The sequence below is a fragment of the Neofelis nebulosa genome, chromosome 1 (assembly GCF_028018385.1).
Source record: "Neofelis nebulosa isolate mNeoNeb1 chromosome 1, mNeoNeb1.pri, whole genome shotgun sequence".
In the NCBI taxonomy this organism is placed as follows: domain Eukaryota; kingdom Metazoa; phylum Chordata; class Mammalia; order Carnivora; family Felidae; genus Neofelis; species Neofelis nebulosa.
This window is the reverse complement of record NC_080782.1, coordinates 215,262,619-215,288,457: the sequence shown is the minus strand read 5'-3', so window position 1 is coordinate 215,288,457 and position 25,839 is coordinate 215,262,619. Positions and strand designations below refer to the sequence as shown.

Genomic DNA, 25,839 nt, shown 5'->3' with positions numbered 1-25,839 from the left:
CCATTAAATCCTCCAATAATCCTGGAGGCAAGTTTTATGATCTGCATTTTATAGATTGGAAAACAGATGTAAAGAGGATAATCAGTTCATTCATGGTTGCTAGCTAAGAAATGTCATAGATAAGACTTCTAGACAGGATCACTTTCCACTACACTCTTCTGTCTACTTCAGATGAATGACCTCATTAAGCTGATGGTCTAAATAGAGGCAGATAAGTAAGGACTGCATTGGAATGGCTGTGGGGATATAGAGTGAGCTGTCTTCAAGTATGACATAGTAGTTTTCCAGTAGCTCAGGAGTGGAAAGGTGATAGGACACTTCAGCACACTTCAGACACGTCCAAAGGCATGAAATGGGAGCAAGCTTTCATTGTTTGCTTTCATTGCCTCCAGTCCCTCCGGTCAGCCTTCTATGTTACCACTATGATGATCTTTCTTAAATGCAAATCTAATCTTGTCACTTCCAAACTTATAATTCTGTAGGGTTCCTGTTATGATGGGCCCCGAGTCCTCTGCAGAACATGGAAATCTCCTAGTGGAGTCCCCAGGAGACAAATGAGGAGGAGATAGAAAATAAAAGAAGCAGGTGTGAAGGATGAGAGGAGAGATTTTAAGACCAGATGCTTCCGAGTTGTAAACTAAGAGTGGAAAAGGATTTGTGGACATGGATTTTAGAAATCAGGACATCATTGGTGACTTTGGAGAGTCCCAGTAGACTGACTTGAAATTCTGTACTTAGCACTGGAATTTGGACAAAAAACTTCATTCTCAAGTAGTGACATTGTTATTATAAGTTATAAATAACCCCCAAATGACATGATTATTATGAAAATGTCTGACAGCACAGGGCTTTAATTTTAGAGGGATGATTGATTTGGAGGGTTGATGATAATGATAATCAGATCTGTGAATAAGAAAATAGTTGCTGCTCTATTGAAATATCAAAAACAGTACAGAATTGAATTGAGCAAGGGATTATTAGGGGCTTCTAAATGGCAGTTATGTTCTTTCATTTACTAATGTTTTGAGAAACACATATGCATATTATATTTACTTCTCTTTAATTATAGGTGCCAGCTGGGACCAGGCCAATAAGTCAACCTTGTGCATCAGAGCGTTTTGTACAGACTTTAAGCCATAAACAACTACTGGCTGAGATGATGCAGTCACACATGGTTAAGGACATATGTTTAATTGGAGGAAAAGTAAGAATAGCAGCAGTCTCACTGTGGATTTCTGTTTCCCAACTTTTGGTTGTTTTGACTTCTCCCTTGAATGATTGTGTTTCCATTTGTAGGGTTGTGGAAAAACGGTCATTGCTAAGAACTTTGCAGATAACTTAGGATACAACATAGAACCCATCATGCTCTATCAGGTATGATGTTCATTTTTAGTACTTGGACTATAAACATATATATTTAGACCATCAGTAGAAGTTATGGATATTCTTCCTTGAGTTATGTATGACCTGTTAATTTTGGTCTACATAAATAACTGAAATAAAAATCAAATTGGAGTACAATTGTAATTACTTGCAACTTTTGAAAGTGCATTTTAGAGTGTTGAATGTGCACACCATATCAGCACCTGTGTCTGTTTTTCAAGAGAGATTCAATTTACCTGCATGTGCGCACATACACAGACTGCATTTAGTAGTAATTTGGAAATCGAAATAAAATGGGTTTTAGCAGCAATGGGAGATAATTAGGTATTCACTGAATAGAGTATTTTCTTATTGTGGAAAAATACACACAACATGAAATTTGCCATTTTAACTGTTTCTAAGTGTACAACTCACTGGCTTTAAGTATATTCACAATGTTGTGTAGCCATCACTACTATCTATTTCCAGAACTTTTTTGTTTCCTTCCTGCATCTCTTGTTCCCTTTGACCCATTTTGTCCATCGTCCTCCCTCCTCCCCTCTGGCAACCACCAGTTTGCTCTCTGTATTTATAGGTCTGTCTTGGCTTTTTGTTTGTTTTGTTTTTTAGATTCCACATATAAATGAGTTCATATGGTATTTGTCTTTCTTTGTCTGACTTATTTTTAGAACATTTTGTATTCCAGATAGAAACTCTATATTCATTAAATGATAACTTCCCATCCCCCACCCCAGACTCTGGTAACCTCTATGGTACTTTCTGTCCCTATGAATTTGCCTATTCTAGGTACATCATTTAAGTAGAACCAAGCACTTTTTTGTCATTTTGTCTCTATTTTACCTGGCATGATGTTTTCAAGGTTCATTCATGTTATAGCATATATCAGAATTTCATTTCTTTTTATGGCTCAATAATATTCTGTTGTATGGATATACTGGCTTTTGTTTATCCAAATATTGGTGAACACACGGTTGTTTCTAGCTTTTGATTTTTGTGAATAATGTGCCTATAAACATTGGTATATAAGTATCTGTTTGAGTCCCTACTTTCAACTCTTATTATATATATACCTAGAAGTGATGTTACTGAACCATATTGTATTTCTATGTTTAACTTTTTTGAGGAACTGCTATACTGCTTTCTGTAGCAGTGACACCAATTTACATTCCCACCAGCAGTGTGTGAAGTCGTAACTCATTGTAGTTTTGATCTGCATTTCCCTAATGACTAATGAAATTGAGCATCTTCTCATGTACTTATTGACCATTTGTATGTCTTATTTGGAGAAAAGCCTATTCAAGTTCCTTGCTTGTGTTTCAATTGGGTTGTCTTTTTGTTGTTTAGTTGTAGGAGTTCTTCATATATTCTGGATATTAACCCATTTTCTGTTATGATTTACACATGTTTTTTTCCCCTTTCTGTAGGTTGTCTTTTCACTCTCTTTATACTATCTGTTGATGCACAAAAGTTTTAAATTTTGACGAAGTCTAATTTATCTCTTTGTTATTGTTGCCTATGCTTTTGGTGTTATATACAGTAAATCATTGCTAGGTCCAATATCGTGAACTTTCTCTGTTTTATTCTAAGAGTGTTAATAGTTTTAGATCTCACATTTAGGTCTTTGATCTGTTTTGAATTAATCTTTGTATACAGTGAAAAGTAAGGGTCCAACTTTAAATCATTTACATGTGGATAGCCAGTTTTCCCAGCACCATTTGTTGAAAAGACAGTCTTTTCCTCATAGGATGGTCTTAGCGTCCTTGTCAAAAACCAATTCACTATATATGTGAGGGTTTATTCTGAGCTCTCTCTTCTATTTCATTGCTCTGTCTGTCCTTATGTCATTCTCACACTGTTTGGATTTCTATAGCTTTATAGTAAGTTTTGAAATAAGGAAGTGTGAGACCTCCAACTTTGTTTTCTTTTCCAGGGTTGTTTTGGATATTCAGCATCCCTTGGGTTTCTATATGAATCTTAGGATAGGTTTTTCTATTTATGAAAAAAAAATGCTATTGAGATTTTTATAGGAATTTCACAGAATATATAGATCACTTTGGGTAATATTGTCATCTTAATATTTAAGTCTTTCAATCTGTGAACATGAATGTCTTCTCATATATTTGTCTTCAATAATTTCTTTCAGCAATAATTTCTTTTATAGTTTTCAGTGTACAAGTCTTTTATCTTCTTGGTTAAATTTATTCCTAAGTATTTTTGAATAGATTGTTTTTGTGAATGTCCATGTTGTATATGGTATGATTAAAAATCAAACTTACAGCTTGTGTTTTTACACAGTAAATTTTTCTCTCGTGTATTTGTTTGTAATGATCACTCCTAAGACATTTTCATACTGCGTAATTTATCTATTCTATATGTTAGTCTTTGATTATAGTATCTTTTTACTTACGGCAGAGTTTCCATTTTTATTTTTGAACAGTTTGGGGAGTAGATGTGATCTTATTTACTTACATTTTAGATTGTAGTTTGCCTTTTTAGTTTATTTTTTAGTTAACTTTGTTATTATTACTGACACTAAATATACTTATGTTAAAATGTTTTTATTTTTGAAAAATGATGTTTAAACTAGTTACTTATTATGACTTTGGATTATAGAAAATGTTAACAGCTCATACTTTAAATGATTCTGTTGAGAAGATTCCTTTCAATGCTGCTTTAAGGTACTTTGTGTCTATTGGTTAAATTGGCCAGAGTTTACATAAAATCTGTGAAGAAGCATATGATTTATGAAATCACTAAGAAAAATTCAGGTGAAGTGATTAAACTAGTAGTGATATCCTTGGTCTTTAGATATACACGTGTAGGGAAAAGAATGAATTTCTACACTCTATAGAAGGTGGCAAGTCTTGGAACTCACTGAAAATATATTTTGAAATGAGTTTTTATGATTTGATTCTAGGTCTACTGGCTTTTTAAAGACAATTAAGGAAATTGAGAGAGAGTATATCTTAAACTTAATTTATGGCAGATGCCATGAAGAACACCCTCCCCTCTTATGAATCAGTCCTCTTGGTGTCTTTGTCAGAGATCAGAAGGCAGATGGTTAACTCAGTATGCTACTTCATCTGTCTATATCCTTCCGTTAGCTTGTTAGAAGTGATCTGAGGATGATATTTTATCATCTCACCAACCTGTTAATTATCAACTTTTTAATTTCCAATGAAAATACTTTTCTACCAAGTAATTGGGAGGGGGGGGGAACACCCAAATCATCGATATATTTGTAAAATAAGTTAAATTGTACTATAAATATCTTATATTCTATCTATAGGTTAAGGATAAATACAAGCACAGTGTATTTCCCAAGTGCCACTACTTCGAATCATATGGAGAAGAACTTTTGAGGACAATATTTCTTTTCTTTGTGACTCTAACTTAATTTGTTAATAGTATTATTTCTAGAATTATACACATGATTATTTTCTTCATGTTAAAATAAAAACACTCATTCTAATGAAAGCTGGAACTAATTTATGCCTCATCAATTTTTCCACACAATACGGTTTCAGGTTTTTGTAGTCACTTTATGGTGATTTGGTAGTGGTAAATCATCCTAAAATTATATGTTTGAGCTGTGTGAAAATTATGGTCACCTCATTCTGCCCTTCATTAAAAGAAGAACCAAACAAGAGAGTATGTATGTATCCATCATCAGATCTCAGCTCCACTGGAAAAGTACCCAAAGTATCCTGCCATTGAGAATGTTATCTGTACATTTGAAAGCATTAGTTTAAGAGGCTGAGAACAGACTTCTTATATATTATTGGAGAATGACAGCAAATTAACAAAAATACTATTTTAATGTGGTTTTTTTACTCTGTTGTTAAGTTTGTTGATTTATGGATAAACAAAGGTAGGAAGATGCTACCATTGAGGATTGGGAAAACTGGCACAGAGATAAGCAAATAAACCACATATTCTGAAACTCCTTTTCCAATTTTGCTTTTCTGCTCATTAGTCTTTATAGGAATATCTAGTCTTTATAGGAATATTAGTCTTTATAGGAAAATAGAAAAGTGATTTTTGAAAGCATAGACTTCAGAAAGGGATAGAGAAGTGTAAAAATGTAGGTGAGTTTGTTTCTGTCTGTCTGCATGAACTGGATCAAAGAATCAATAGGTACTGTATTAACATCTGCAGATTTTTTAAACTGTTAATCAGTTGGTTTTCATGATAGAAACCAAGCCCCTGAGATCAAATATAAGACTCTTTGTTCATACTTTCATATTTATTAGTAGAGCTCATTGAGCTCTCTGGGACAGAGGAACTAATTTAATAGAATTCAAGACAGGTTTGGGTTTTATAATAATACAGTCCATATTAATGAAAAATATGGAAAAAATTCTGGAAGTTTGACCCAGCATAGAGAATTTAGTGGGAATAAGTAACCCAACATCTGTTTTCCTAGAAGATGTGGAGATTTCCCTGTTATTTGTACATGTATAAAGCTACACTTAATCTGTGGGTTTTGCTTTATTTTTAGACTTGACTATTTTTAGAACTGGATTTCATATGAAGAAAAAGAAAAACAGAGCCTTAACACAGATTTGTGGCAGTACATAAAGTAAGTTTTATAATAGGTTATAAAAATCTTAAATCACTTGGCTCAAGTGTTAGGTCAGATTCTTTTAACTGGTTATTCTTTTTTTAGTGTTGAAGCCAGTGATTTCGTAGTGTCAAAGAAATCCAAGTTATTATTCTTTTCCTTCACAACCAGATAAGGGCATGTTTCCAGATTTCTTTCCACATCATCATAAACAGCATCAGATCTGAGATATCTTTCTTTTGTTAAAGCACTATTTGTATAAAAGCCAAGTCAGCTCCAATAAGAAATTTAAGCACAAATAAGTTCATGGGACCTGTAATGAAAATAATCACTATCTAAAACAGATTGAAGTCTTAGAATCATTTTGATTTTTCAGTTAAGTGTTTCTTCCTAGAGCTAAACTCAAACCAAATTCTCTTCTCTATCTTTAATCTACAATTTCTACTTCTTCCTGTTCATCCAGATACAGAAGTATCTTTATTTCTTTCATTCTCTCTCCTTTGTTTTCATTGCTGTGTGTCTTGGATTTATTTACTTGCTTCTTGTCTTTGCCTTGACTTTGTACTTTTCTCTCATCAAGATTGTAAGATAGCTGTATTTATTTAAATGGTTAATGTTCAACCTTGGAGGCTGACTTTCTGCATGATTCTGCGTAACTCATCTTGTTTTCTTGATTTCTTATTTTGCTACAATCTGTGATCCTTCCTGTCTTTATATTTTTTTCTTTCCCCACATAGACTAACCTTCATAAAGCTAAGAATTTAAGTAGTTTGCTACACTCTAAGAATTTACTTACCTCAGCTCCTTTAAATTTCTTACATTATAAAAGTTATTTTCAAAGAACAATGTATGTCATCATCATCAAAATTGTTGACTTGAGCAATCCTTTTCAAGTCCCAGGCTCACCAAGGCTCCTGTCTCATGTGTTTTTCAGTTTCTCCTTGATAATGAGGTTGTCTTGTCTCCTACCTCCTTTGTGTAGAATGTGCTTTAAAATTTATTGTAGTTCATCAAAGTTTAAAATTTAGTGCAATTATAAAATTTTACTTTTTTTTAATGTTTTTTTTTTTATTTTTGAGACAGAGAGAGACAGAGGATGAGCAGGGGAGGGGCAGAGAGACAGCAAGACACAGTATCCGAAGCAGGCTCCAGGATCTGAGCTGTCAGCACAGAGCCCAACACCAGGCCCGAACCCACAAACCATAAGATCATGACCTGAGCCGAAGTCGGACGCTTAACCGACTGAGCCACCCAGGCGCCCCAATGCAATTATAAAATTTTTAAAGTTAGCAGAATAAAACGTCCCTTCTAATTTGAAGGGACATTTTTATTAAATATGATTTCATGTTTCTTGCCTATAATATCAGAGTCATGCTAGGAGGACCAATAACCATAATGTTCTTTGTCGTAATTTCATAGATAAGTTATAGTGCATAATGTTATTTATAATTATAAGATTATAAATATTATGCATTGTATAATTGTATGGAATAGTTACCTCAGTAAATTTCATCAGGGTACTACTAAGCATGTGACAATTGCACACATAGGGAATTTTGCAAATTAAATTGTAAAGCCACAAACTACAACCTTATTCCAAGTTGCTTCACAAATATACTTTATTAGAACCAAGAGAGTATAGATAACTCTCTGTAATGTATCACCATTATTGGAAAAGGTTATTCAAGTTTATACTCAACTAATTTTAAAATCATCATTGTGATTATTGCCTATGCATACTAACACTATTACATTTCTTCATTTTAAATATTAATAATGAAATGAGTGCAACTCATATATATCAAAATCATTTGTAGGCATCTGGCATAATTTTTTTCCTTACCACATTTTTAAATTTTTCACATAGTGCCTGTGCTTGATTTTTATGTAAAAATGCCACAAGCTTTGTTATCCATATTTTGCAGCTTAAAATGAGAAGTGATATCATCTCTAATTATTTGGATGCACGCTTCACACTTCAAATACATGGGAAAGCTAGTTGTTTCATGTAGAAGTTATATAAAGAAGCAGTTTTATAGAGTGTAGTAATTACTTAAATAAAAGCCAGTGTCATGTCACTTCAACAAGAAAAGATATTGGGGCTCCTGGGTGGCTCAGTCAGTTAAGTGTCCAACTCTTGACTTCAGCTCAGATCATGATCTCACAGTTTATGAAATCGAGCCCTGCATCGGGCTGTGTCCTGACAGGGCAGCTTCTGTCCTGGGATTCTGTCTCCCTCTCTCTCTGCCCCTCCCCTACTCACTCTCGTTGTCTCTCTCTCAAAAATAAATAAACTTAAAAAGAAAAAAATAGGAGGGGCACCTGGGTGGCTCAGTTGGTTAAGCCTCCGACTTCAGCTCAGGTCACGATCTCGCGGTCCGTGAGTTCGAGCCCCGAGTCGGGCTCTGGGCTGATGGCTCAGAGCCTGGGGCCTGCTTCCGATTCTGTGTCTCCCTTTCTCTCTGCCCCTCCCCCGTTCATGCTCTGTCTCTCTCTGTCTCAAAAATAAATAAATGTTAAAAAAAAAAAATTAAAAAAAAAAATAGGAAAAAATACCCAACAAATATATAATTTAAACAATAGGTTGAATTGGAAGATGCGGGGATTATAACATGAGGATTTTGTGAACATTTATAAAAAGAAATCTGTGGCTATTATTTAGAACTGAATATATACTCTTTCCTTTTGGGAGATTTAATTCAGGATCTATTTCGAAAACAACTCATTTCTTGGGCGCCTGGGCGGCTCAGTTGGTTAAGCGTCCAACTTGGTCTCAGGTCGTAATCTCACGGTTCATGAGTTCGAGCCCCGCATCTGAGCTGTTAGCACAGAGCCTAGAGCCTGCTTTGGATTCTGTGTCTCCTTCTCTCTCTCTGCCCCTCCCCTGCTCGTGCTCATGCTCTGTCTCTCTCAAAAATGAATAAACTTAAAAATAAATAAATTTAAAAAAAAGAAAGAAAGAAAACAACTAATTTCTTTCCTCCAGTTAGTTTGAATAGAGTATTTATGCACATTCTGTTATTGTCTTCCTTTTCGTTTTATGGACAATTAAGTTTTGTTTTGTTTTGTTTTGAGTGAGAACCATACAAATGGCTGACAATACTCTATAACAGGGTTGATAAACTTTTTTTAAAGGGCTGGATCATAAATATTTTGGTCTTTGTGGACCATGTGGACCTTGTTGAAACAATATGATTCTACTATTGTAGTGGAATAGCAGACATTGGCAATATGTGAATGAATGAGTGTGGCTGTGATCCACCTTATCACATTTTTTTTGTGTTTATTTTGAGAGAGAGAGAGAGAGAGAGAGAGTGCGAGCGAGAGCGCTTGCACAAATGTGTGCAAGCTGGGGAGGGACAGAGAGAGAAGGAGAAAGAGAATCCCAAGCAGGCCCTTAACATCAGTGAGCCCAATGTGGAGCTCGATCCCATGAACCCTGAGATCATGAGCTGAGCCTAAATCAGGAGTCTGACACTCAACCAACTGAGCCACCCAGGTGCCTGTTTTTTCTTTTTTCTTTCTTTCTTTCTTTCTTTCTTTCTTTCTTTCTTTCTTTCTTTCTTTCTTTCTTTCTTTCTTTCTTTCTTTTATTGAGGTATGATTCACGTGTAGTAAAATTCAGTCCATTTTGACAGATACATTCGGTTGTATAACGACTACCCCAACTGAGGTAATAGGACATTTCCATCAGCTCAGAAAATTCCCTTGTGCCTCTTTGTAGTCACCCCCTCCCTGCCACCTGGCAACCACTGATCTGTTTTCTATCCCTATTTTGCCTTTTCCTGAATGGTGTATAAATGGATTTAAATAGCCTTTTGAGTCTGGTTTCTTTCACTTACATAATGCATTTGAGATTCATCCACATTGTTGTGTGTATCAGTAGTTTGTTCTTTTTAATTGCTGAGAACCTTAACACATTTTTATTGGTGTTTATGTGAGTACTTCTCTATGTTCCTGCTACAGTAGCTTTACTTCTGGTGCTCAGCCCTTTTCACCTCACTTATCAAGCCTCCTAGGCTTTCCACCTGTTTCCAGCCTGGGTTTTTCCCAATCCATCCTTCCAGCTCTGAATTTTGTTTTTTCTATTTTCCCCCTGCTTTTAGCCTTTGAATCGCTTTGTGTAGTTTGTAAGATAATATTCAAATTCTGTTGCTTAGCACAGTGCTTTTTTTTGTTTGGTGCCCCCCCAGGCCTCTCTTAGCCAGGTTTGAGGCTTCAACCCATACAGCTAACATTCACCTTTGAACTCCAGTCATAAAGAATGATTTGTGGTCTCCTCAGCATGACTTGATGTGTTAGGCAGCCATGCTTTCTTGCACCATTCATGCTCTATGAACCTCCTTCTCCTGAGGACCAGTTGGCTTGCTCTTCAAAACTTAGCTCCTGGGGTGCCTGGGTGGCTTAGTCGGTTAAGGGTCCAACTTCGACTCAGGTCATGACCTCATGGTTTGTGAATTTGAGCCCTGCGCCAGGCCAGGCACGGTGCTGACAGCTCAGAGCTTAGAGCCTGCTTTGGATTCTGTGTCTCCCTCTTTCTTTGCCCCTCCCCTGCTTGCTCGTTTTCTCTCTCTCTCTCACTCTCTCTCTCTCTCAAAAACAAACATTAAAAAAAAAAAAAAAAAAGAAAAAAAAAGCCTTAGCTCCACTGCTACCATCTCTGTGTTTTCTGTTAAGTCCCCAGTTTGATTTATGTGTACTCCTTTGTTTCACTGGCCCTTAAATGTCCTTTTGGATAGCACTTATGGCTCTGTCCTGTGATAATGACTGTATTTCATTAAGTCCAATGTGCCACCAATTATAAGACATGCCATTATTTTGTGTTCCAATAAGAAAGTAGTGCAGCAAATTAAGTTATGACATAAAGACTATCAGTTAGCAGTTTTATTTTATTCTTAATGAAAGAACTCTTTCAGATTTAATTTAGATTATCTATCTCTTGTGCATGCAGAAAAAAGAAAATACAACTGGGATGAATGGTTGAAGCATTTCTAAAACTTCTTTACCTTCAGAGTATGACTTTTTTTGGTTCAGCTGTAGATGTTCATGTCATTTCACATACTATTGTCTGCACCCTGTGTGCTTTGTCAACAATAGACATTTCCAGGATATTCTTCCAAGCTACTGATAGCCATTTAGGTTTCAATACTGGTACTTTCTTGATTTTAACAGAAGGTGTTGACAGAAATGTTTTAAGGCAATAGCTGCGATTCCTTTTCCCAAGTGGTCTTTAATTTGTTGACTAAACCATAAATGGGTTATAGTTATCCCTTTTTGCTACAGAGAGATATACAAAGCCAGGTTCAGACATGGTCAGAGAATAATTAGCTGGCCAGCAGTTGTAAGATTCTGTCCACTGAAGGTGCATCCTGATTTCAGAGATGTAAAATGTATTTTGGAATTGATGGAATTTAGCTGTTTGTCTCTCCCATCCTTTGTAAACTCCTTGGAGGCAGGTATAATGTGCTGTTTAACTCTCTGTTCCCTTAATGGGCACATAGTAGATGTCGGGATGAAAAAGTGAAGCTTGCAAATTCCGTGTCCTCTATGAATTTTGTAACAAATTGTAAACTGAGGGAAGTTGCTCTTTCCTTTTCATAGTGATCGTCCTCATACTTCATTTGTATTTGCCTATTATTAATGCCCTCATATGGACATACCAGAGTTTATCTAACCAGTCTCCTAAATATTAGTTTTATCCCCAACATTTTATAATTACACACGAAGTTGCAATGAATAACCTTGTGCGTACGTGTTTTTATATTGTTAGAAGTATATCTTCAGGATTAATTCCTAGAAGTGGGACTGTGAGGTTACTAGGTAAATGCATATGTAGTTTTGTTAGAAATTGCCAAATTTTCTTCTATAAAGATTATATTATTTTGCATTCCCATCAACAATGTCAACAGACAGGGCTACCAAGCTTTTTAATGTTTTCCAATTTGATACTTAGAAATGGTATCTAAAGAGTAGTTTTAATTTGCATTTCTTATATTGCGAGAGAATTGAAAATTTTTTCTATTTTGAAGGGTCATTATATCATTATATCATGTCTTTTCTTACTGAATTATCTATTCACTTTTTTTGTCTGCTTTCCTGTTGAGTTTTTGGCCTTTTTTCTCATCAGTTTTTGAGTTTATGATGTATTAGCCATTTTGCTTTTGTCTCTGATATATGCCGCACGTATTTTCTCTCAGTTTGTCAGTTGTCCTTTGGTTGTATGTATGAATAAATTATTTTGTGCCCCATAAAATTTAAAAAAAGATTGTTCTGTAGTTAAATTTATTAATATTTTGTCTTATTATGTCTAGATTTTGAGTCATGGTTAGAAAGTCTTTCCTTATACCCAGGTTATGGAGGAATTCGCCTGTGCCTTTCCTTTTTCAGCTTCTAGATTGAACTCTCTCCAGTCCTTGCCCAGAGCCCTTATGTTTCAGAACCAGCAAGGGAGCACTGAGTGATCATGCTGCCCTCTCTCTGACCACAGCTGGGAAAGGTCCTGCAGCTTTATAACTCATGTTATAAAATTGGGCCCACATGGGTAATCCAAGATAATCTCCCCTTCTCAAGGTCCTTAATGTAGTCAAATCTGCAAAATTCCTTTTGTCATGCAAAGTAATGTATTCACAGGCTCCTGGACATCTTTGTTTGGGGGCATTATTCTGCCTACCACACTGACCATTTTAGAAGATCACGTCACTGAAAGCATTGCCATTCATGGTATTTGAGTTACAAATATAGCACACCTGCATCAGCCTATACTGTTTTCATATCCATAGTGGTTCTATATCTGTAGCTATAGACATCTGACTTCATCATTATGTGTTTTGGTGTAGTTGTGCCCATATATCTGTTGAAGTTATGTACTACTTTATAACAAGTTACTTTCTCCATACTGAAGTTTAGGCATTATCCAATGTTTTTATTTGAAATTAGGTGTGTAAGTACATTGTATTACCTATGGTTTTTTCAGGCTTATAAAGCAAATGTTACAAAGTATTGTTTATAAAATAGGGGTATTGAGCCCAGCAGAACTGAGAACCGGTGGGCTAGACCACAGCACAGTGTTTGGCATGAAGAAGATACTCAGTTAAATAGGCACCATCTTTGAGGCTTGGGAAATCTAAAAATATTTTAAGTAGAATGACTTTTATTTTTATGCATGTCAGGGATAGGTGTGATTCTTCAGACATTGTTCTCATTCTCATAAAAACATTTCAGAGCTTCTCTATTTATTGCATTCTGTAATATAGAAAAAGGGAGATTATTTAGATCGACTTCTGATTTCTGAGAATAAATCCTTATAGGATAAAGCAGGGGACTCTATTCTGAGACAAACTCATTTTGGTTCTAGAGTTATAATTTTCTATGTATTTCCAATGTTTTTCCAAGATAAAGTTGTGTGATAATTTAATAATCTCTTTTTGCAGCCTCTTTGAAGTGGTCAAAGTTATTTACCAAAAGTTAACTGACTAGTTACTCTAAAATATGCCAGTGAAGTGGAATTTCCTGACTTTCAAAATTAAGGATGAGAAAGGTTAAGTGCCAGAGTTTATACCTCAAATTAGCCAAAGCTTGTACAATGGTTTCTAGCTTATTAATTTTCAAGCCATTTTTTTTTTTTTTTTTTGCCTGCTAGATTGTACATCTTTAAAAACAATAAGCAGCAGACAATGAGGCTCACTCTGAGATAACAGGGAACTGGGCTGAGGCCCTGCACGACCATCTGGTTTTATTTGGAATGCTTTCTTTCACATTAGCCTCATTTGCTTTAGCATGCTAGGATTCTTGTCACATCAGTTCGGTTTTCAGTATTGGTCTGTTTTTCCACTTGCCAGCTTTTTAAAAACAACATAATGGAATGGAGGAATTTCAAAAAATTAATGGTTGTCTTCAACTGACAGAAGTCCATCTCAAGAGTGTGTTATTTTTATAACTGAAACCTTATAAAATGTACCTTAGGCTCTCATTTTGACAGAGACAGAGTCAAAAGTTGAGGGCAGTGACGCTTACAGTGTTTTACCTTAAGCTCGCAACTAGAACTGCTTGGACTGTGTAGATGACAGGATGCAGCACAAAGTTAATGTGTTGAAAAGGCTGGATATTTGCTGGCTTAACTCATAATCTTTTAAACTTGTATACTGCAAAAAGGCAAAGTGTGCCTTAATGTTTAACTGGGCAATTATAAAGGTTCATCCTGAAGAACTGCTTTTGTTACACAAATTTTCCACTTAAAAGACAATAGATTTTATATATATTTTTTTAAGTATCCAAATTTGATATTCAGATCTTTTATAATTTTTTAAAACTCTGCACTGGACTCCTTTTTTTAATTGAAACCATGTACTTCTTAAATAATGGACAAAATCTTTTGTGTTATCTTAACAAATTTAGTTATCATGAGGTATTTATTAGATTTCTAAAAACGCACTAAGGAGGCCTTTGGGCATGTGCATGAAAATAAACATTACAATAAAACCAAATCCATTAGCCCAAGGAAGAAAACAAGTGACCAAGGAATCCTACCAAATAAGGAACTTTAGTCTGAAAGGTATTTCATTTACCATCATTGGTGATCCAAAAACATGAGATCCGTAAACTTGAAGAGGGAAGGAATCTCAAATTTGGGGATTCTCTGTGGAATGGCTCCAGATTTAAGGACACTGTGTAATAAAATCCGGTACTATTGGTAAGAACACATTGTTATACTTGGCCCTCTGTGTTAGCCAGTACTTTGGTTTTAAATTTACTTTACAGTAATTTTGACTAGGGTCTTGAGGTAATCTTTTTTTTTTCTTTTTCTTTTTTTTTTTATTTGAGTATAATTGACACACAATGTTATATTAGTTTCAGGTGTACAACATAGTAACTCAACTTCTCTATGTGTTATGCGGTGTTCAACACAACGTGTAGCAACCTCTATCACCGTACAACGCTAGTACAATATCATTGGCTATATTCCCTGTGCTATGCCTTTTATTCTTGTCACTTATACTTTCCATAACTGGAAGCCTGTATTTCCTACTCTCATTCATGCATTTTGCCTATCCTCCCTACCCGCCTGACAAGCATCAGTTTGTTCTCTGTATACATAGGTCTAATTCTGCATTTTGCAGGTTTGTTTTGTTTGACATATGAATGAGATTATAAGGTATTTATCTTTATCAGTCTGACTTATTTCACTTAGCATAATACCACCTAGCTCCATTCATGTAATAGCAGGTGGCAAAAATCTCACCCTTCTTTATGGCTGTGTAATAGTCTATTGTGAGCGTGTATGTGTGTGTGCATGCACACCACATCTTCTTTATCCATACATCTCTTTACTGATGGATACAGTTTGCTTCGATTTCTTGGCAACTGTAAATTATTGGCAATTGTAAATACCACAGTAAATGTAGGGGTGCATAGATCTTTTTAAAATAACGTTATTTAGAGAGAGAGAGTGCAAGCAGGGGAGGGGCAGAGAGAGAGGGAGAGAGAGGATCTCAAGAAGCCGTGCTGCCAGCACAGAGCCCAACACAGGACTCAAACTCACAAGCCATGAGATCATGCCCTGAGTCAAAATGAAGAGTTGGATGCTCAATTGACTGAGCCACTCAGGTGCCCCACATGTATCTTTTTGAATTGGTGTTTTCATTTTCTGTGGGTAAATACCCAGTAGTGGAATTATTGGATTGTATGGTATTTCTATTTTTAATTTTTTGAGGCACCTCTCTACTGTTTCCTACAGTGGCTGTACCAATTTCCCACATTTCTGCCAATAGTGCATGAGGGTTTCTTATTCTTCATATCCTCACCAATGCTCGTTACTTCTCGTCTTTTTTATTTTAGCCCTTCTGACAGTTATAAGGTGACATCTCCTTGTGGTTTTGATTTGCATTTCCCTGATGAGTGATGTTGAGTATCTTTTCATGTGTCTGCCATCTGTATGTCTTCTTGAAAAAATATCTGTTTGGGTCCTCTGCCCATTTTTTACTCAGATTATTTGAGGGTTTTTTGGTGTGGAATTATATCAGTTCTTTATGTGTTTTGGTTATTAACCCTTTATCAGATATATCGTTTGCAAATATCTTTAACCATTCATTGCATTTTTTTGATTGTCTCCTTTGCTATGCAAAAGCTTTTTATCTTGGGGTGTCTGGGTGGCTCAGTCTGTTAAGCGTTGGACTGTGGCTCAGGTCATGATCTCACGGTTCATGGGTTCAGACCTCGTGTCAGGCTCTGTGCTGACAGCTCAGAGCCTGGAGCCTGCTTCAAATTATGGGTCTCCCTCCCTCTCTGCCCCTTCCCCATTCACTCTCTGTTTCTCTCTGTCTCTCTCTTTCTCTCTCTCAAAAATAAACATTAAAAGACTTAATTTAAAAAAAAAAAAAGCTTTTTATTTTGATCTAATCCCAATAGTTTATTTTTGCTTTTGTTTTTCTTGCCTTAGGAGACATATCTAGGAACAATGTTGCTAGGGCCGGTGTTAGAGAAATTATTGCTTGTTTCTCTTCTAGAATTTTAATGATTTCAGGTCTCACATTTAGGTCTTTAATCCATTTTGAGTTTATTTTTGTGTACAGTATAAGAAAATGGTCCAGTTTCATTCTTTGCATGTAATTGTCCACATTTATTGAAGAGACTTTTCCCTACTGTGTATTCTTGCCTCCTTTGTCATAGATTAATTAAACCTATAGATGTGGTTTATTTCTGAGCTCTTATTCTGTTACACGGATCTGTGTGTTGTTTTTGTGCCAGTACCACACGGTTTTGATTACTACAGCTTTGTAGTATGTCCTAAAACCTGGAATTGTGATATTTCTAACTTTGCTCTTCTTTCTTAAAATAGCTTTTGCTGACCTACCCTATGACCCAGAAATAGCACTGCTAGGAATTTACCCAAGGGATACAGGAGTACTGATGCATAGGGGCACTTGTACCCCAATGTTTATAGCAGCACTCTCAACGATAGCCAAATTATGGAAAGAGCCTAAATGTCCATCATCTGATGAATGGATAAAGAAATTGTGGTTTATATACACAATGGAGTACTACGTGGCAATGAGAAAGAATGAAATATGGCCTTTTGTAGCAACGTGGATGGAACTGGAGAGTGTGATGCTAAGTGAAATAAGCCATACAGAGAAAGACAGATACCATATGGTTTCACTCTTATGTGGATCCTGAGAAACTTAACAGAAACCCATGGGGGAGGGGAAGGAAAAAAAAAAAAAGAGGTTAGAGTAGAAGAGAGCCAAAGCATAAGAGACTCTTAAAAACTGAGAACAAACTGAGGGTTGAAGGGGGGTGGGAGGGAGGGGAGGGTGGGTGATGGGTATTGAGGAGGGCACCTTTTGGGATGAGCACTGGGTGTTGTATGGAAACCAATTTGACAATAAACTTCATATATTGAAAAAAAATAGCTTTTGCTATTTGGAGTCTTGTGGTTCCAAAATACAACTTTTAGTATTATTTGTTCTAGTTCTGTGAAAAATGCTGTTGGTATTTTGGTAGGGTTTGCATTAAAGCCGTAGATTGCTGTGGGTAGCATGGACATTTTAGCAATATTAATTCTTTCAATCTGTGAACAGCATGGAATGTCTTTTTTCATTTGTGTTATCTTCAGTTTCTTTCACCAGTTTTCAGGGAACAGGTCTTTCACTTCCTGGTTAGGTTTATTCCTAGGTATTTTATTCTTTTTGGTGCAATTGTAAATAGGTTTTTTCCCTTAATTTCTCTTTCTGCTAAATTGTTATTAGTGTATAGAAACACTACCAATTTCTGGGTATTAATTTTGTATCCTACAACTTTACTGAATTCACTGATCACTTCTAATAGTCTTTTGGTGGAGTCCTTAGGATTTCTATGTATAGTATCATTTCATCTGCAAATAGTGACAGTTTAATTTCTTCTTTACTAATATGGATGCCTCTTATTTATTTTACTTGTCTGAGTATGATGGCTTCAACTTCCAGAACTATGTTAAATAAAAGTAGCAAGAGTGGACTTCCTTATCTTGTTCCGGATGTTAGAGGAAAAGTTCTCAGTTTTTCACCATTGAGTATGTTAGCTGTGGGTTTTTCATATATGGTCTTTATTATGTTGAGGTATGTTCCCTCTAAACCTACTTTTTTAAGAGTCTTTATCATGAATGGATGTTGTACTTTGTCAAATGCTTTTTCTGCATCTAATGAGATGGTCATTATTTTTATCCTTTATTTTGTCAATATGTATCATGTGAATTGATTTGCAAATATTAAACCATTCTTACATCCCTGGGATAAATTCTACTTGATCATGGTGAGTGATCCATTTAATGTTTTGTTGGATATTGGCCTGTAGTTTTCTTTTTTGTGGTATCTTTGTCTGGTTTTGGTATCAGGGTAATTTGATGTCATAGAATGTATTTAGAAACTTTCCTTCCTCTTCCTTTTTTTTTTTTTTTTTTTTTTTTTTTTTTTGAATAGTTGGAGAAGAATGGAAGAATGGGTACTAACTCTTCTTTAAATGTTTGGTAGAATTCACTTCTGTCAATCCTTATGGTCCTGGCTTTTATTTTTTGGTAGTTCTTTGATTACCAATTCTATTTTGTTACTAGTAATTGGTCTGTTCAGATTTTCTGTTTCTTCCTCATTCAGTTTTGGAAGACTATATGTCTCTAGGAATTAATCCATTTCTTCCATGTTGTCCAATTTGTTGGCATATAATTTTTCATAGTATTTTCCTATAAACTTTTGTATTTCTGTTGTGTCAATTGTTATATCTCCTCTTTGGTTTCTGATTTTATTTATTTGGGTCCTTTCTCTTTTTCTGAATGAGTCTGGCTGAGGGTTTATCAGTTTTATCTTTTCAAAGAACCATCTCTTGGTTTCATTGATTTGATTTTTTTTTCAATTTTTATTTAATTATTTTTGGTCCCTATGCCATTTATTTCTGCTCTGATTATTTCTTTCCTTCCACTCACTATAGGTTTATTTGTTCTTCTGTTTCTAGTTCATTTAGGTGTAAAATTAGATTGACTTTTTTCTTGTTTCTTGAGGTAAGTCTGTATTGCTGTATATTTTTTAGAACTGTTTTGGCAGTATCCCAACAATTTTGGACCATTGTGTTTTCCGATCTTTATTTGTCTCCATGTATTTTTTTAAATTTCTTCATTGGCCTATTGGTTGTTTTAGTATCATTTATCCTCCATGTGTTTGTGTTTTTTCCAGTTTTTTTCTTGTGATTGATTTCTGGTTTTATACCATTGTGGTCAGAAGAGATTTCAGTCTTCTTACATTTATTAAGACTTGTTTTGTGGCCTAACATGTGATCTGTTCTGGAAAATGTCAACATGTGTTGAAAAGAATATGTCATCTGTTGTTTTTGGATGGAATGTTCTGTTGTCTCTGTTAAATTCATTTGGTCTAATGTGTCATTCAAACATAGTTTCCTCACTGATTTTCTGCCTGGATGATCCATCTATTGATGTAAGCGGGGTGTTAGAGTCCCCTACTATTATAGTATTACCATTAATTTCTTCCTTTGTATTCAGTAATATTTGCTTGATGTGTTTAGGTGCTCCAGTGTTGGGTGCACAGGTATTTACAATTGTTATATCCTCTTGTTGGAGTGATCCCTATATCATTTTGTAATACCCTTTTTTTATCTCTTGTTACAGTCTGTTTTAAAAACTATTTTGTCTGGGATACCTGATACTATACTATACCTATTGCTACCCTGGCCTTTTTTTTTTCATGTCCATTTGCATGTTAAATGTTTTTCCATCCCTTAGCTTTCATTTTGTATGTATCTTCAGGTCTGAGATGAGTCTCCTGTAGGCAGTATATAGATGGGTCTTTTTTTTTATTAGAGCATGTCGGCCATTTATGTTAAATTTTTTTTTTAATGTTAATCTTTGGGAGACATACACACACACACAGCATGAGTGGGAGAGAGGCAGAGAGGGAGACACAGAATTGGAAGCGGGCTCTAGGCTTTGAGCTGTCAGCACAGAGTCCGACGCTGGGCTCGAACTCACGAACCGTGAGATCATGACCTGAGCCAAAGTCAGACGCTTAACCTACTGAGCCACCCAGACACCCCTCGGCCATTTATATTTAAAGTAATTATTGATAGGTATGTAGTTATTGCCACTGTGTTCATTGTTTTCTGGTCATTTTTGTAGTTCTCTGTTCCTTTCTCCTCTTGCACTCTTTGTGATCAATGAGTTTCTGTAGTGGTATTTGGCTTTCTTTTTCTTTATTTTTTGTGTATCTATGATAAGTTTTGGGTTTGTGGTGTCCATGAAAGTTAACTTACAACACTCTATAGCAGTCGATGTTAAGTTGATGGTCATTTAAGTTCAAACACATTCTAAAAGAAAAAACAAAAACTTTTTTATTCCCTCCTCCATGTCTCATGTATATGCTGTTATTTTTTATATATTTTTGTTCCTAATTTTCTTATATCTAATCATGGCCATTTATTTTCCACTTAAAGAAGTTAGGGCAATCCTTAGGGCAATCTTTTAAGGGTCCTGAGGCATTTATAGTCATCAAAGATTACGGTAAGAATGAGGAGTTTGCTAGAAGTTAGTGAATTTAATGATGATGTTATATATCTATATTCTTTTTATGAGGAATATGTCAAAAAAAGAAAAGAAAGAAGGATATAACTTTGATTTGGTTTTGAAATTCACAATTTTTGTATGTGCCAGTGTATTTTGTAAACATTTTATACCTGGAAATAAAAAGGAAATATATCCTTCTAATCTTTTTTGTCTAGTTGCCTTTTTTGATTCCTAAATGCTTTGTTTGTCTGTTTTTCCTCTGTTCAAAAAATACATGTACTTAGGATCCAAACCACTTTCTGAATATGTAGAACTTTATTGCTGATTTACAAGCCAGTCTCATCGTAGAAACAGGGCTTTCTGAGGTATTTGAAATAAAAGCCACTCGACAAAACTAGAGAGATAGTGAAAACGGACAGCAAAGGGAAAGGTATTCTTTACCAGAGCTCATTTAGTGCCATTGGGGCCTTAGAATTGAAGTAGCCGGGGATTTAAGATGGTAAAAGTTGCCACATTCCTGATTTTATGTTCTGTGTACTCCTGTTAAGAGATTAACAATCTGAAGGGGGCCTTTGGCAGTTCCCAGATCCTGTGATGCTTCCTGTGGTTCCCTTAAACTCTTTCAGAATTAGGTCGCTGCAGGCAGACACGCTCTACACAGGAGAGAAGTGATGTCCATTAACGCCCTCGCCCAGGTGAGAAGGTGAGCCACGTGAGGTTGACCGCTATTTCCATCAGTCTGTCTCTTTCCTCTTGGCAAGCCTCCTTCTGTGCTGCTTCGGGCAGGAGACTCCACATTTATCCCTAATGACCCTCCCTGAATCCATCAACTCTTCCCTGTCTCCCACCTCGTGAAGAAGTGCTTGTTTCCCTGCTGCACAGTGTCTCTCCCATGGGGATCAGTTTAGAGAAAGCAGCTCTGGTTTTGCTGGGAAAGTGCCACAGGGTACACATTAAGCTGATCAAAAGAGTTGTCAAGTAATGCAGCCATAGCACACTTCTTAGCCTGCTCCTCATCCACCCTAACCCCCACAGCCAGGTAGCAGTCTAGCATCATTTGCTTTTGCCAGGATCTACTATAGTGATGAACATCTCCAGTAGCTCCAGCCCATTATCTGTAGACGCATTGTTGAGAATTTGGTGGAAAACGTATTTGGCATGTGGAATTTTACTTCATTGGATTTTTAAGAACACATCAGTTATGTTGGTTGAATATTTGTAGGTATTTCTCTCTCTGTCTCTCTCTTTTGATAAAAACATTGAAGTTCTACTCTTTTCACAAGTATCAATTATATAATGCTATAGTCATCACATTTTACATTGTATCCTCAGATCTTATTTATTTTATACCTGAAAGTTTGTACCCTTTTACCAGCCTCTCCATATTTCCTCTCAGCCCCCGACAACCAAACCACTTTTCTACCCTCTTTTTCTAAGAGTTTGACTTTTTTTTAAAAGATTCTACATGTAAGTGATACCATAGAGTATGTATTTGTCTATGTCTGATTTATTTTACTTAACATAATGCCCTCGGGGTCCGTCCATGTTGTCACAAATGGCAGGAGCCCTTGGGGTCCATCCATGTTGTCACAAATGGCAGGACTTCCTGCTTTCTCATGGCTGAATAATAGTCCGTTATATGTGTAAAAACATATTTTCTTTACCCACTCATCTGAGGATGGACACTTAAGTTGTTTATCTTGGCTCTTGTGAATAATGTCACAGTGATCACAGGAGTGCAGGTATCTCCTGCACTAGGAGTGGGATTGCTGGATCACACGGTAGTTACATTTTGAATGTTTTGAGGAACCTCCATACTCTTTCCATAGTGGCTGTACATTCAATTTACATTCCCACCAACAGTGCACAAGTGTTGCCTTTTCTCCACATCTTTACCAGCATTTGTTATCTCTTGTCTTTTTGATAATAGCAGGTATGAGGTGATCTCATTGTGGTTTTATTTGCATTTCCAGATGATTAGTGATGCTGAGCACCTTTTCTTATACCTGTTGGCCATTTAGAAAAATGTCTGTTCAGGTCCTCTCCCCATTTTAAAATCAAATTGTGTTTTTTTCCCCATTGACTTGTATGAGCTGTTCATATATTTTGGATATTAACCTCTTATCAGATATATGACTTACAAATATTTTCTTAATTCAGTAAGTTGCATTTTCATTTTGCTGGTTTTCTTTGATGTGCAGAAGCTTTTTCTTCTTAGTTTGATGCAGTCCCACTTGTTTATTTGGGGGTTTGTTGCCTTTGCTTTTGAAGTCACATTCAAAAAATCCAATGCTGGGGCATCTGGGTGGTTCATTCAGTTAAGTGTCTGAGTCTTGGTTTCAGCTCAGGTCATGATCTCGCAGTTCGTAGGATTGAGCCTCATGTTGGCTGTTGGCACAGAGCCTGCTTGGGATTCTCTCTCTCCTTCTCACTCTCTGCCCCTGCCCACTCATGCTTGCTCACACTCTTTCAAAATAAATAAATAAACATTAAAAAAAAAATCCAAGACTGATGTCAAGGAGCTTACTATCTATATTTTCTTCTAGGAATTTTGTGGTTTCAGGTCTTAACATTCAAGTCTTCAGTCCATTTTGAGTTGATTTTTTATGTATAGTCTAAGATAGAGGTCCAGTTTCATTTTGCGTATGGCTCTGCAGTTTCCCTCATACCATTTATTGAAGAGAATATCCTTTCCCAAATGTATGTTCTTGACTCCTTTGTTGTTTTTTTTTTTTGACCCCTTTGTTATAAATTTGTTTACCATGTATGTGTGGGTTTATTTCTGAGCTCCCTATTCTGTTCCATTGATCTATGTGTCTTTTTATGCCAGTATCATATGGTTTTTATTACTTTAGCTTGAAATGAGTAAGTGTGATATCTCCAACTTTGTTCTTTCTCAAGACTTTTTGGTTAATCAGTGCCTTTTGTGGTTGGTTCCATACACATTTTAGGATTGTTTGTTTTATTTCTGTGAAAAATGCCATTGGAATTTTGGTAGGGACTACATTGAACCTTTAGATTGCTTTAGGCTTTGGAACATTTTAACAATACTAATTCTTTCAATCCATGAGCATAGAAGATCTTTCCATTTATTTGCCTTCTTCACTTTCTTTCATTAATATTTTACAGCTTTCAATTTATTTATCTTAAAATTTATCTCTTTTGGTGAAAACATTTAAATTATACTTTTTTGTAGATATTAAACATGTGTAGGTATTTAATTAGAATATATTGCATCCCATAATCTATTCTGTAAGGAATAGGAGAAGTAAATCAGATCATGTCATTTCCCTGCTTAGAATCTGTCAATAGCTTCCTGTCATACTTAGAATAAAACAAGAATGCCTTACCCTCACTTATGAGCCCTCCATCACTGGTTTTCAACTTTGGCTGCCTACTAGAATCACCCAAGGAACTTTGAAATCCTTCCAGGGGCGCCTGGGTGGCTCAGTCAGTAAAGTATCCAACTTTGGCTTAGGTCATGATCTCACAGTTCGTGGGTTTGAGCCCCACGTCAGGCTCTGTGCTGACAGCTCAGAGCCTGGGGCCCGCTTCAGATTCTATGTTTCCCTCTCTATCTTCCCCTCCCCTGCTCGCACTCTGTCTCTCTTTCTTTCTCTCTCTGTCTCTCAAAAATAAACATTAAAAACAATTTTAAAAAAAAAGAGAGAAAGTCTTCCAGTGTCTAGGCCCTATCATCAGACAGTCTGATGTATTTGGTCTGAATGGAACCCAGACTTCAGTATTTTTACAGAAGCTAGCTGGTAATTCTAACAGACAGTCAAGGTTGAGAACCACCGCCCATGTCTGCCTCTCCAGCCTCCTGGCTCCCTGCTGGACCCCCTGCTGATTATGTTTCACCCTCTTGCTACTTTCAGTCCCTTATATCTGTCTAGCTTCTGCTTTAGGGCGTTTGCACAGGTTGTTGCCCAGGCCTCTAACCCCTGATTTCACACAGACTCTTGTCATTCAAACTGGCAACTTAAATATACTTTGAGAAAGCATCCTTGACCCAACAAGTCATTTGCTATCACGTTACCCGATATTTTCTGTATAGCCCTGACCCACTATGTGATCTTTTTTTTTAGTTGTGTCTCCTCCCTCCCTTCCTTCCTTCTCGTCCTCTGTCCCTTTTCCTTTGTCTATTTTTGTTCTTTTCCCCCTGGAATGTAAAGACTGTTTATTGTTCCACTGTTGTATCCTCAGTACCTGGAACTGTGCCTTGCATGTAGTCAGCAGTCAATATATGACGGAAAAGATAAATAAATTTGGGGTAATTCACATCACTTTTAAGAGACCAGCTCAAATTTGACCTCTGTCAACTTTTCTTTACTAATTCCTACTCGTTTTCCTGTTATGTTTTCTTTAAATCCTAAAATAAGAATATCTTCTGTCATATAGCATTGTTTTATGACTCCTATTAGTATCCTGAACTGTTAACTTAGATTAAATTTTAATGTATTTGTATTGTTTTTTCTCCACTTGGTTCTAATTCAGCTGTTATGTATTAAATACCCACCAAATGCCAGACATCTCATTTAATTCCAAAGAGATTTTACTCACGTCATCCATTTATCGCAAGGAAGTGGCAAATTTGGAATTGAAACCCAGCCTTCCTCATTCTGTACCTGCTGTTTCCATGTTGGCTGATCGGAAGGGATTTGAGTGTTGAATGAGGCCAAACCTGTTCGAGCTGTCTTTACTGAATACGGAACTGCTTGTTAGTACTTAAAACAACAAGATTTTATGATCTTGTGACTTGCTTTTAAAAACTGATTTAGTAAAAGGCAAATATTGCAAATATTTAAGCTAGAATTGATTGCACCTTTCTCACCTGTTCTTCTAACGGAGTCATACCCCTGTGATAAAATGCAGGAAAGTTTGCCCTACCATTTGGATAAAATGTGGTTCTTCAGTTTGTGTGTGTTGGGGTTCTACTCGGGAACATCTCTGCCTTTTACCTTTCTTTTTTGAAAGTCTACTCATTCTCTTTTATATACTTAGTTGTCCATGAGCATTTCTGCACGAGCTTTAATAAGTTGCTCATTCTTAAAATATTGTTATCTTTAGCTTGTGGTTTTTGCTGCGGACCATGGCATCCATCCTAGCTGTCTAAAATGGAGAGGGATTTCTCACTGGGTATCAGGTAGCATACAAAATTTCTGGGAGAGACAGGGAGCAGTGTTTCGATTTTACCCAGATGGAGATGACGGAGCCAGGAGAACTGCAGCTGTAGCTACCCTAGTCCCCTCTAGCTGGCTGTCACCTAATCTCATTTTCACTGCAGTTCCTAGTTGTGCCTATGCAAGAATGCTTTAGTTGCATAGTTAGAACTTTAGTTGCAAAGCATCTAAGA

At 36.1% G+C, this 25,839-nt stretch overlaps 1 protein-coding gene across 1 annotated transcript in view; it reads left to right on the top strand.

The window, feature by feature from the left end:
* VWA8 (von Willebrand factor A domain containing 8) overlaps window positions 1-25,839 on the top strand; it is a 365,564-nt gene that overhangs the window by 90,101 nt on the left and 249,624 nt on the right. Inside the window, exons 11-12 of the mRNA XM_058684129.1 lie at window positions 1,070-1,204; window positions 1,297-1,374. Coding sequence (XP_058540112.1) covers window positions 1,070-1,204; window positions 1,297-1,374 — 213 coding nt within the window. The remainder of the gene's footprint in view (window positions 1-1,069; window positions 1,205-1,296; window positions 1,375-25,839) is intronic.